Here is a 13621-nt window from a genome sequence, read left to right as displayed (position 1 = left end):
TTGTTATAGACGCATATTAATTGTTGTTTATTTTTGTATTTTATTATTTACTTCGAATCGATCCCTGAATTATCCCCAGATTACGGTCTTACATATATATTTAATAGAGAAGTGTAATAATAAGTAGAAATACAATTTGAGCTGGTCGAGATCCGCACGCTAGCAGTGTTACCTTATAATTGAAAACCCCGAAGCCAACGTCGCCTGTCTATTGTTTATGGTCTGCCTTCGTGCCAGTCTTTTGTCTATACGCTGTCAACGCCTGAGAAAACTAAAAAGACCAGATGTAGAGTTTTCTTAGAAGTGGCGACCACTTCGACGCAATTAATTAAATATACAGACTAGAATTTATTTATTGTAAAGTACTCGTCCGTTAACGCGTAATCCGATCTTCGAATCGATAACAAAGAGACAAGAACGAGCAACGGTTGGGAAAAGTTAGACGAAGATAATGGAAAAGTGCCGCGCGTCTTTCCTCGTGGAAAGAATTTCGCCGGCAGGTACAATTACAGACATCGCTGGCACGATCATCGTATCGGGTGGACGAAGAAGGCCAAAATACGCGGCCAATTTGCGTGGAAGGCCGCTGCAATACAGCCGAATTGGAGCGCGAGCGGCCGGAGTTCGGTTGTTACGCAAAATCGTTTCTTCCTCGGCCGCGTTTCTAAGTACCGGCACAACCATCAGGTTCTGTGAAAGCTGGAATCGTCGATCGACGATCCAGCCTGCCTATTCTTGGCCGACGATTCACCGGCCCCAATTTCGCATCGATGAAAACGACCGTGGATAGAGGGAAGAAGTAGGAGGAGGAAGGAGGAGGAGGAAGGACAAATCAAGAAGAGAAGAGGAGGAGGAGAGACGGTTGATCCACCGCGAAGAGGTCCTCTCAATCTGCAGTCGATTTTCTCGTGCACCGACCCAATTTCGAAGCCGGTGCGGGCAATTTAACCCAGGTCCGACCGTTCCTGGAACGTCGCGTCGTTCTGTCGGATTACCGGATCACCGAGTCCTCGTCGCGGTATAACGGTCGAAACTGATTTTAAAACCGCTCTGAGACGCTCCTTCTCCATCGTTTTCCTGTTTCCATCGCGTACATCGCCATCTTTTTCTGCTCTATCGTCCGAGAGACGGTACAAAACTCGGCACCGCAGAACGACGCTTATAATTGTGCGTCTAAACGAAGCGAGTAAAATGAACGCGTAATCGAGCAAGCATCGAGCAAGTTCGATGTTTGGCGATTGTTCGCCGAATCGGAAATCTAACGTCCAAACGCTTTAAGAATGCTCCGCGAACGTTCCAAAAGTGCATGTTTGATTCTTTTAATCGCAGAAGCGAGCGAATGGTTTCGTGCAGCATTCTTGGAAATGAGGTGGTTTAATGTGCGAGTGCCCAAGAAATACTCTCGATATTCAATAAAAAAGTTTATCAAACAATCCACAGTCAACAAGCAACGACCAACGATCAACAATCACGCTTCTCGAATGTGTCTGCTTCGTTGTTACGCTGGATCCTTCGCACTTTGCTGTTCGAGACTGAATGAATCTTTCGTTCAAAACCAAACGGATTCTTTTCTTTGTTGCCCATCGATATCTCCACTATGCACGCATTTGTCAGACTCCGCGACGGTTGCGTATGCATTTTTCCGAATATTCGGCGAAAGGACCGTAGGGATATCGATGGTACATTGGGCAGCCGGCCTTAGGCTTTCATGGTATAGCGCTGTGTGTCTTTTTCTCGTTAACAAACGGTAGCTACGATGTTTCCATCGGATATCGTTGTTTCGAGACCGAACGAAGACTGAACCGAGAGTTATTATCGAGCGTCTCTGAGGTGTGATCTTTAGGAACGTTCGCTCGCGTTCGTCGCCAAAGTATAAAGCGTTCTTAGAGCATTCGGATATTCGATTTCCGGTTCGGAGAGCAATCGGAGCTAAACGGCGAAACAAATGCTCCCTTGCGCTTTCGTTTCTAAATTTTATTAAAATGGGCGAAGCATTTGCTCGTGCGGTCTTAAATCGCCATAAGACGTTGCCCCGAGGTGTTTGCCAGAATTCATCGTAAATTGCCAAAGATTATTCTCGACCGTGCAACGATGCCACTTCAAGATACTGCTATCGTTTCGAGCTACCCTTTCCTTCTTCGTTGCTCGTGGTAAACTCGAGAAACGGTGCACGACGTTCATAATTCGACGGCAATTTAAAAAATCGCCCGATCCTCTGAATGCGCTGCTTTCACCCTATTTCTCCGTCATCCTCCACTCTTTCGTATTCAATTGACCGTGCACGCTTAAGTTGCTCGCAATTCCAGTGACACTCGTACGAGGCCGTGCCGTATATCGGCGGAGCGAGCCGGGCCAAATTACCATATTCCAGTTTCCGGGACGTGTCCCTGGGTCATGTTTGGCCCAGATTCCATTCGGCGATTTAATAAACAGAACGCTTTTGCGGCACGCGTACTACGCAGTTTTTCCGCTTAGATATGCTTATTTTTTATGACATTTACCCGCGTTTAACGGTATGCGTTGCTTCTCCGCAACGTCTTGTTTTTCCCTTGTTTCGTCAATGACGGTCGGACACGGCGCAAGGGGAAACGAAAGGAAAAATTGTTACGAACTTATGAACGAAGTAAGCTGGAACCGACCATTTGTCCGAGAAATAAGAACACATTGCAGATTTGAGAGACAAATACGAGCGGTTGAATAGAATTAGCATAATCCCGGTCGCTATCTCTCCGAGTTTCTGGCCTCTTTGTTCGAAACTACGTGTCTTCTATTTTAATAAGCGTTTCGTATTAAAATCGTCGCGCATAAACAATACGTTTAATATGCCGGATCTATTTAATTTGTTAATATTAAAGAAGAGAGTTCAACTGAAAAGAAAGTTGCGTCGTCTTTTAATCCATTTGCATCGTGGCTCTACTTTAGAGGATTGGTCCCTATCACCGCGTCGGTCGTAGGTGCGGTAAATGACATCCGAATTCTTCACGAAGTTTATAGAAATTTTACTGTTCGAAATAATGTTACTTCGCAGACATCGCGTCTTACATTCTTTATAACGGAGGAAAAAAGACAAAATTATTTATTTAAAAAAATAAGAAATAAGAAATTAAATCATATTGTTTCTCGCGAAATTCTTTAAAATACAATAAACTGATATAGGCGAGATGCTGACAAACGGATCAAACGTGAACTCTCACGTCTGAAGAATACTCAGCGACTGAAATAAAAAGCAGTCGCAGCGCGCGGATTAATCCGCGCTTGGATGCAAATGGTTTAATTACCAAAGATACGAAATTCGCAATATATTTCGATAAGCGTTCCATTGTTCTTACCTTTTTCTTCTTTTGTATATTTTCAGGGTGAGGGGGCATGTTGATGTGCCGGCGGTTGCTGCTGATCGCAGCCGCGATCACGGCCTCGATCGAGGCTGGCTCCGCTAGTTACCACCCTGGAATCTCCTCAGATTACTCTGGATACCCTGGTTTCCCGGTTTATCCAGCTCCGACGTCGTCCGAGACCTCGTCCGGTGCGACCACTACGCCAACAACAAATTTGGAAAATGTTTGCAGGTATAATCGATCGGCCGTCGTTTCTTCGTCGTTGATTCTCAGATTACGTTAGCAGAAAACTTCTTGATTATCCTCTTCTGTTTCAAATTAGACGAACAGTTAGTATCAGAAGAGAAATGTGATTCCACGGCAACGTTGAAACAAGGTCAACCGGAACAAACTTCCCTTTATACCAACTCCGTGGCATTTTATGAAAAACCTTGTATTTTTTACCAGGCAAATTTAAAATCGTTCGAGACCACAAATGTTTGCGTTGCAGATCGATATTTTCTTACTCTTATTCCCCCGTTACGCTTTCCATTCGTGGCGCTTACGAAAATAGGATTAAATCGTGATTCAAAATCGCGTCGATCGTATTCGGCGATGGTCCGCCATTAAATCGTACGCGTGTCCGCCGTTGAACCAAACCGATATATCCGTCGTATCGAGGCGTATTCGAAAGGATATATTGTACGTTTTATTTGCATTCCATTTGCAGGCCATCCGAGTACCTATGTGGCACAGGAAACTGCGTTGCCCAGGACAAATACTGCGACGGCGAAAATGACTGCGGCGACAACTCCGACGAGCCGAAATATTGCACCCGTGAGTCCTTTATCCGACCTGTTTCGTTCGATTCCTGACCGCCATTTCGCCCCAGCAATTTTAATTCAATTAAAATTCCTATTTCTCTTCGATACGCGGTTACTAGTACGTCGATGATTAAACGTCGTTTTCAAGAATATACAACCAATCCCGTAACGTATCGATTAAAAAACACATTTCGCGATCGTTTGTTCGCTAAGATGGAAGACCTTAAGTTCTCGTTGAACCCTTTCGCTGTAGATTCAAACGATGCGCTGCCACGGTCACGTCGCGAGATTGAAAGATAGGTTGTCCCATGTGGATCTTGAAATAAGAAATGCAAGATATAACGATTCGTATCTGATCGTAACAATTAGAAACATTCGTAATTTATAATTGTAAAGATATAGAAGGGATTCGGAAATACAAATAATTCCCTTTATTTAGCACGCAACAGTTATACAGATATCTTATACTCTAAAGACCTCGAAATCCTACTCGCGCGCACGCTTGTTGTCAACCGACTCTTCCAGGTACTTCTAACGACTGACTCTTGTCTTTTGTCCCAACTAAGGTCTGGACGTCCTCTGACGCTTACACACACATTCACGTGTACAGTGTAAATGTATCATGTTCCTAACAATAATATTCGTTGTGCTCGTGCAACGCACGGGCTCCACGGCGATGACGTTAATTCTTCGTTCAATTTATTAACACTAGAACTACCATACCAGTCAAATCGACTGGTTTTACAATTTTACTTTAAAATTCCTACTTTATGCTATATTTCTTCCCGCAATGATGTAATGACTTTCGCAACGATAACTAAAGGAGTAATATAACGAATTTTATTTTGTTTTCTATGTATTCAAACTGAAAATAATTTTGTATCAAAGCTATTTATATCAATACCAGTCAAAATGATTGGTACTTGTCAAAGCGTAAAAGGGTCCTGCAATATGTTTATCGAACCCCAATTTAACCAGTTTCCTCGTTTTCTACAACTTGCCACACGTTTTGAAAATTTTTACCGCGTATCGTTCGATACGATGATATCAGATATCAGGAAGATTCCGGATCGATCGCTAGATACTAACGCTAGAAATAGCACAGTAGTTAAAACGATTGGTTCTACAATTTTATAAATGTGTCAACCCTCGTTTAGGGGTCATAGTCCCAGATGGATTAATAATACCAAAAATGTACTGCATAACATGGAATTGCTTCTGTAAGAGAGTAATAAATCAACAAATATAAAAATATTCTATTATTAGGTATTTTTTAAAGACCAGTCATTTCGACTGGTTTTGGTAGAAATAGCTTCGTGTTAACTACTGGTAGTTCCAATGTTAAATCTACCATCTGAAAGGTCAGTCTAATCAAAGTCTGGTTACCTAAACACAGACTGCATTACGCGATAAAGGATGTTTTATCCAGGACGAAAACTCCTGCCGTGTAAACCGCAAACTATAAAACATCAGAATCCCGATGTTCGCTTCTGTCGCTTCTCTATTTGATTCCCAATCTCGTGACTCGCGACGTAGTAGCAAATCAGTGGAAAGGGAAGAGAAGGAAAGAAACGGTCATAGATCTCGCGAGAATGTCGCAACAGGATTTTTATTTTTCTATCTGGTTTTACAGTGTGCAACAGAACGTTGTACGGTGACGTCGGCCGGACCTACAGGGTGGAAGTTCGCCGGCCGAGGGAAGATCGACTGCCATTCTTGTGTCATCTCAATTTCACTGCCGCCGGTTCTGATCTCGGAGATCTAGTTCAGGTGGGATGCAGGAAAAGGAGTTGTGAGCACGCGCGCGCGCGCGTCCGGACGAACGAGCGTGCGAGCAGCCAGCATTGAATCCGTAGGAAATAAACGGTGACTCGTCGCGCGAGTGGAACGAGACTGTCACGAGCCAGACAGTAGTAGGGGAGAATAATTTTTTCTCCTAGGACACAGATAGACGCGTGGACGCGCGCGCGTGTTCGATGTTTTAGCGAAAATAGATCGTCTGTTGAAAATTGTTCTTGTAAGTTTGTTTATTTCTCTATATGTCCTCTTTGATCGCGTTTCTTCGCTTTCCTGTTCTTTCGTCCCTCGCTTCTTTACACGTAGAATTCCCCTTTTTATTTTTGTCCACGGATTTCGCGTTGTTTCGTAATAAATCGGATATCGAGTCGATGCAGAAACTCTCCTCGAACCTTTGTCTCTCAAACGTTTCAATTTAACTCTGTAATGCGTTTTTACAATGCGTTTTTACCTATCCATCGTGCTTTCACGTTAATCATTTACAAAGATTGAGAATGACAGAACGAATTGGAAGGTTTTAAACATCTACAGTGACCTAATGGTTTTGCGGTAACGTCTCTGTACCTTTTTCATCTTTTAATACGTACAAAGTTAATTACGTACAAAATTAATTCTTCGTACGATACCACGATAAGCACCATACATAGATAAGAAGCATCAACGAGGACAAAAATTATCGAGTATTCTCTGGAAATTCGTGATATTACAGTTAACATTCGACACGTTCACCGTGGGTCGATTTTTATCGTTCACGTCGGAAGGATGTCCGGATGGTTACATGACCATTCGGGAAAAGGGTCGACCAGCGACCGGAGGTCAATGGTGCGGAAGCGCATGGGGGTACACCGTGTATTACAGTGAAACTCCTTCCATCAATTTAACTTTGTATTTACTCCGGCTAGCCGAACAGGTAAGCGCAAATTTGCTTCTTTGATAATTATCAGTCGTATGTCATGTGCGAGTAAATAATAAGCACAAAACATAAGCATCGAATAAAACTGCGATTTAGCGGCAAGTCACGCACAAAGCACCAAGGTCCGATAACAGCTAACATATGTACATAAAGGGAAAGCCCCTTAAGCTTCTTAGAGACCCTATAAATCTTCGTCTATGTGACATGTTTGTGATTCTTCGGGTTTCGATGATGTTATTAATACGTTCCACTTTGTCCAACGTTTCAATGAATATTTCAGCTCGCTCCTTCGCCTCCTTAGATAAGGAGGTATTAAAATTGATTAGATTTACAATTCCTCGTCCATTCGTCAACGAGATTTGTTTCATCTTATTATATCTGTAATATTATTATTTCAAATTCATTCGAAAATTCTTTTATTCGATTCTTATAGCAAAGAAGCAGCTCTGTCGTAATTAAGCGAACTGAAATGTGCAGGAAACGTCGGACCCAAGCGCAACGTCCTAATAACGCGATTGAGAGCCGAAAAATCAGAAATATGTGAAAGTTACGGATCTAAAGATCTTCGTGTACGTTTCTTCTTCTCTAGATGTACTTGTATATTGACTGTCAACAGGGTAGTGGCTATAATTTCGACTTCAAATTATCGTACAAGTTCCTGAGACGTAGCGAGGCGCACCTGAGATACGGGAACAGTAGTATGTCCACGTGGCGGGGAGAGCTAGTGAACGGAACGTACTGCGACCGTGTGCTTACCAAGTGCGACACGCGAGCCTGTCGACTTCAATCGCCGAATTACCCGGGCGTTTATCCCAGAAACGTCACTTGCTATTACCGGGTAGAGCAAAATCGGGCGCCACCCGGTCATCGGGCGTTGCTCGCTGTGAGTCAGCGAAATAGTCACAAGATACACATCAAAGACCAGGTCGTCAAGTACGATGGCAGCCAAAGGATATTAAGGTACCGCGTTATCGCGCGATATTTCTTCGTACCTTTTGAATATTTTAACACGTTGACTGTCGCTGTTTTGAAATTAGAAAATAATAAATTTTTTAGAATAACTAAAAAAATATATATTTCATGGAGTAAAAAATTGTCAACAATGTGAATGATTTAGATAATATTTTCAGAGAGGAGAGACGCAGATACGGTATAATATTTTATAAAAATTAAACGTTATGACGTACTATATTTCAATCTGTCGCGGTCCTCGCAAATACGGCCAGAATGCGAGTAATATAAAATTCTTATTATTTTACAAATTAAATTACCGCGTGGCAGTAAGTCGATCGATAGAGCTTTTCAATTATTTTGTAATACACATTTTTTGACAGAGTTGAAAATATTCCATTTTTGAAAGATAGATTAATGGAAAGTGTTGAATTATTTTGTAATATAGAGTTTGGGATCAATGCAACGTGGTGCAAGATTACTTGACGGTGTACGACGGGGGTTCAACCTCCGACAAGGTGCTGGTTAGACTTTGTGGAGGTGACGCGGTGCCAGACATAGTTAGTAGCCATAACACGATGCTTTTGGAGTTCCACACGTCTCCGTACGACAATCCCTTTCATCCCGTTCCTTTGTCGTTCTTGCCCGGCTTCGAGCTCGAGGTTCAGGTAATTCCCAACAGGTTGCTAATTATACTTTTGCTAGTAACGAAATCTTTACCTAGTTAATCACATCGATGGTTCAAAGGTGCTGTTCGTCGACGAGAAATCCCGGAGTTTTGTTAAGGAGAACAACAACTGCGACTTTTATATACCCAGCGACGAAAGCTCATCGGGAGTCTTAGAAAATCCGAAACATTCTCTGCCTCCGAACACGACTTGTCGCTACCACTTCCAGGGCAAGCCAAACGAGATCGTTTGGCTGTCTTTTGTCAAGTACTATGCTGCCAGCGCCGATGCCGCCGCGAGCATCGACGTCGCTTCCGATTGCAACGCGAAGCTGCTCATTTGGGACGGCGATCGCACGATAAATAAATTAATTCCTATGCGTAAGGTGTGATACTCGTCTTTCTTTTTGTAGTTAGACTTCTTTAAGCTTTTACGGTTGGCATATTTTTCTGGCGGTAGTCTGATCAGGAAGCAATAAATATTTATCCCACCTTAAAGAGAAATTTTAAATGCCGCCACTATGACAGCACTATGACGGATGACAAGGGTTTAACTTTTACGTCAAAAGGATTTCTAAATTAATTTTCATTTGCAGAATATCACTTTGATGGGTCAGTTTTGTAAGGATGATACCCCACGTCTCTGCGACCATAGCCTGCTACGGAACGGAAGTCGTCATGCGAGGCCCTGTAGCCTCGCGGAGAGCTACGTTTCCAGCGGCAGAGATCTCACCTTGGAGCACATATTACGTCAAGGAAGTGCACTTTATCCGATAAGTTTTGTACTGCGTTACGAGTTCGTGCACGAGGCGGTCTCCTGTAACCACGTGTTCGGTTTCGCGTCCACTTCATCCACGTCTTCCACGTCTTCTTCATCCTCTTCTTCATCGTCCTCCACGTCGTTACTGTCGTCGCTCGCCAAGGCGGGGAAATTCGCGTCGCCGAAAAGTGTATTCTTTTACGGTCGCGGTGGTGCGCAGAACGTTAGCTGTGTGTATCGTTTCGAGACCGAGCCGGATCACAGGATAGAACTGTCCATAAGTAGAGCCTCGTTCGGAGATAAAGGATGTTCCTCGTACGTAGACCCGTTAGTCAATCGCTGGACTTGCGATCGACGCATAGGCGACTCCACCAAGTTTGGCACGGCTGAGTTGATCGTTGCCGAGTACCCTTGGCAGGGAGTGGAACTGGTACGATTCTCATAGCATTAATTTATGTTTAGAAATGTAACGCGAGATATACGAATCTCGGTAATGATAACATTGTTCGTATATATTCAGGTTCGCGATTGCCTGTGCTCGAACGTCAGCGATAGGATCGTTCTGAGAACACTGACATCCAACGTGATCGAAGTCCGGTTCACCGTGACCTTAATGAACGTCACGCAAGATTATAGAGATTTCTATTTCGAAGGGGAGTACCGTTTCGTCGCTTTGGGCGCAGAGTCGAGCGAACAAGGTTGCTCGACGAAGCTCGAAGAGCGACGATTACGCGGAACCAGCGGTGAAATTTCCCTCAGAAGTCCCTTGCCGCGAGTGATTCCCGGTGTCGCCGCCGTCGAAGAGATTCTAACCAATACGGAGGATCTGACTGCGACTCAATGTGTGAACGAGCCCTGGCTGATAGAGCCTGAAGATGCACGCATCAATTATTTGTATTTAAGGACGGCGGGATATAGCATCACGTTGGATAACGTCGAGGAATGTACAACGTTGAACAGAATCGTCGTCTACTCGGCGGCCAATACGAAAGATCGTAGCGTAATATGTCCCGAGGGCGGCGTCGACACTGCCAGAACGGTGGACTTCTTCTCCGGTGGTTGGAACTACAGCGCTATTAATACTACCGTGGCCATGATGCAACATTCCAGGAGCTTCGTTGTCGAGTTCCTCCAGAGAGAACCTGGTTTCTATGCCGTTACATGGATGGCCATTTCGAAAAGGTCTTCTAGTTCTAGCGTCGGGCCCAATGTATTCTCTATAATGCCACACGAGGAATGTCCTTATCGGTAACGATAATTTTTTCTACGTTATTCCGATAACTTATAGGCTGACATAAACGTAAAACAACGGGATCATATCTAGCGTGTATTTCTATTTTATAGATGTCCGGAAATTCAGGCGTGTATAAGTTCTGTGCTATGGTGCGATGGGATCCGTCACTGCCCTTCCGGTTTCGACGAGGAGGAGACCAACTGTTCGTACCGTTTCGGCGTAACATTGCTCTACGTGGCCGTAGGTGCCGGCGCCCTAGGTATATTTCTTATCCTACTGCTTGCCACCGGTTGCCTCAAATATTGCCTCTATCGACACAAAGCTCGCAAGAAAAAAAAGAACGTTGTCCTGAACGTGAACCATCTCCACGTGAATCACACGCATCATAATAACGGTCTGACCGGAAGTCGCCTGAGCGGTCGCTATAATCTCGCCACGCCGCAAGAGATGTATCTGGAAAATTACGGGAAAGACAGTATTTGTTGACAATACGCCATTGCCAATATCGAGACCACCGTGTGAATATTACAGGATTTTTAAAATACGCCTACCTCGCTGGCCTCTTTGATCCCCCTCACCTCCCGCGAAGAGAATGGAAGCAAACGACGGAATAGTCGAACGAACCCATCTCACAGCGCGTACGGCGCAGCAACAACAACAACAAAAAAAAAATATATATATATATACGCAATAATCGTATTAAACTCTCGTAGACCAATTCGAAGGCATTTAACGAAGGAGCGGATTCCGGATTGTTTCGGAGCCTCGACCACGATCCACGCTTTGTCTCCAAAGAATCGATATTTAATTTTAAAGCCGAGCAACAGAAGCGTCTCTTTTGCTGGCGCTATTTAAGTTTCAAATTTGCACCGAATCGGGATATTATAAGACTCCGAATTTTAAAACGTTCTAGAGAACAGACAAAGGGTGAATCGAATCGATGAGAAGCGTTTGCGCTGCTCGAACAATTCGCGTATATGGTTTTCACGGTAAAACCGCCGTATCACAGTAGCACTAGGAACACACGTTTTTAGGATAAAGCAATGTGTGACGATGAGAAGAAAGAAATGAAGCATACAGAGCGCGAAAGATTATACCTAGAAAGAAAATAAAGAGAAAGACAAAAACGCGCATGGCTGATGCGTACGAATATATGCTTTTAAAGTGAAGTAGGATTCTGTAATTTGCATTGAGAGCGAGCGAGCGAGCGAAAGAGAGAGAGAGAGAGAGAGAGAGAGAGAGAGAGAGAGAGAGAATTTTTATTACGGTCGGTTGCCGGGAAACGAGTGTTACAAACGTCCACGACGAGAAACGACGCAGAACAGAATTGGCGGGAAAAAGAGGGAACTAACAAAATAGCGGCCGATATAAAATCCCTTTGAACGACTTCGATATAAATCGCATGTGAACATCGGGAGAAAAAATGGAAACGGAACTACTGTGATTTATCGAAAATGAAATTAACCATTTAGATGCCGTATAATATTAAATCGGAGATACTCGCTAGGCCGCGACTAAAAAAACTCAATAATGAGAAAGTTCAAACTAGAACGTGAATACACGCTCTTTGTATAGGCGGCACCACGTGCTTATGGCATTTAAGAGGTTAAGAAAGAAATGAAAAAAAACCTTGATTTTATACTTTACGAGAAACATATACAAAAGGAAAAGTCCGAAAAAAAGAGAAAAGAAAAAAAATAAATCAATGAAAGATTATTTCGATCGATATTTCTCACTTTTAAAACCGGTCTTATTCTATAATTTTATAGATTGTCGTGCCCGAACGACGATATTCATATGCAATTTATTCTAAGGAATTATACGACCAATTATCAACCAAACGCGTTATCATCGACCCTCTGGATCCATCTTATTATCAAATCGATGTCATCTGCGTCGATCCGTCAATAAACTCCATCGTTTTTTGTAAGAAACATGCAGCCATCACGACTACTAACGCGAGAGCGTAGCGACGTCTTCTATAACTGCCATTTTAGGATTTAGTTCGAGATCAATGGAAAATCCCGGCGGGCGTACAGAAAATCCGGTTGTCGATACTCTATGCTCCCGCGTTAACCGCGATCCTAACCTATCCAGATTTCATAAGTACGTTAACAAAGATGGTATAACATATAGTTAAAAATCACACATGTAACCTAGGTTTGATATCAATGCACGAGGCTTGACTGGGACGTAGAGATTGGTGTATAGTTGATTATCGTTTAAACGAGTGCGAAGGCGAGAGAAGTGGGCAACATGAAATTGACAACGCATACATTGTAACTCTATAACGAAAGTGTTAACTAATTAAAAAAGCCATCGTTTCACGTACGCACACACCGCCACACGTACGAGAGGGAATACATTACTTACATACATACCACATACACACACGTATGGTAAAAGCGCGTATAACTTACGTCTGTATGCTGTGATAGAAGTAAGCGTATCAACAATCGGAAATAAATTTCTCGCGTAAACTTGGTCTGAATTGCATTCTACCTTTTCGACTGTATAATTAAAATACTCTCCGTTTCTCTTCTCCTTTCAATCCTATCGCATTTCCTGTTGATAAATAAAACGTGATACTCATCGTTTCAGTAAATAAAAGTTACGACGTACCTTAGAAAAGAAATACGACTTTTTCATGAAAAGACTTCTGTGGAATGAAATGTTTTCTTCAAAAAGCGCCGATTTTATTATTTAAATCCCTCTCTCGGCCGACCTTCGAAATAACGAGCGTATCCACTTCCATATATCCTCGTCAGTTTTATTTGTTTTGTTCTAATAGTCAAGCGGCTTTTAAAAGGACGTGCTTTTGAAAACCGATTTCGGTCAGCTATAAATATCGCTGTCTGTATGAAATATTCATTTGTCGGTCAATGGAACGTACCTCGGCAATAATTTACCTTTTTTGAGTTGTTTTATCTTACCACAAAATCTTGAGGTCTTTTCATTCTTATAGACTCTTTCATTTCTTAAGATCTTAGAATTAGGGTTTTAAGTAGTGTCCTCATCTTAACAAAAAACCTCATAAATCAGTCTGTAAACTTTCCACATGCATCATACTTACCATCAATCGATGCTAGTTATTCAGGTAGTATGCTTGAAATTTCGATAAAGTGCGCGTTATTCGAGTAAAGAATATGTATGTGTTAAAT

At 42.8% G+C, this 13621-nt stretch overlaps 1 protein-coding gene and 1 long non-coding RNA gene across 2 annotated transcripts in view; one reads left to right on the top strand and one right to left on the bottom strand.

Annotated features, from left to right (window-relative positions):
- The window catches only part of LOC126917039 (uncharacterized), a 46240-nt gene extending 33300 nt beyond the window's left edge, over positions 1-12940 (top strand). Inside the window, exons 2-11 of the mRNA XM_050723422.1 lie at positions 3356-3566; positions 4045-4151; positions 5772-5908; positions 6645-6845; positions 7465-7808; positions 8248-8467; positions 8547-8852; positions 9063-9656; positions 9747-10474; positions 10571-12940. Coding sequence (XP_050579379.1) covers positions 3367-3566; positions 4045-4151; positions 5772-5908; positions 6645-6845; positions 7465-7808; positions 8248-8467; positions 8547-8852; positions 9063-9656; positions 9747-10474; positions 10571-10946 — 3213 coding nt within the window. The 5' untranslated portion in view covers positions 3356-3366 and the 3' untranslated portion in view covers positions 10947-12940. The remainder of the gene's footprint in view (positions 1-3355; positions 3567-4044; positions 4152-5771; positions 5909-6644; positions 6846-7464; positions 7809-8247; positions 8468-8546; positions 8853-9062; positions 9657-9746; positions 10475-10570) is intronic.
- LOC126917096 (uncharacterized) lies at positions 12396-13521 on the bottom strand. Its single transcript, XR_007710855.1, has 3 exons — positions 13394-13521; positions 13083-13315; positions 12396-13025 (listed from the first exon to the last, which is right to left on the bottom strand). It is a non-coding gene; the product is annotated as an uncharacterized LOC126917096 (long non-coding RNA).
- Positions 13522-13621: the final 100 nt, after the last annotated feature.

This window comes from Bombus affinis, chromosome 6 (genome assembly GCF_024516045.1).
Source record: "Bombus affinis isolate iyBomAffi1 chromosome 6, iyBomAffi1.2, whole genome shotgun sequence".
Lineage (NCBI taxonomy): Eukaryota > Metazoa > Arthropoda > Insecta > Hymenoptera > Apidae > Bombus > Bombus affinis.
Note: the sequence above shows the minus strand (reverse complement) of the source record. Positions and strands in the feature narration are given on the sequence as shown.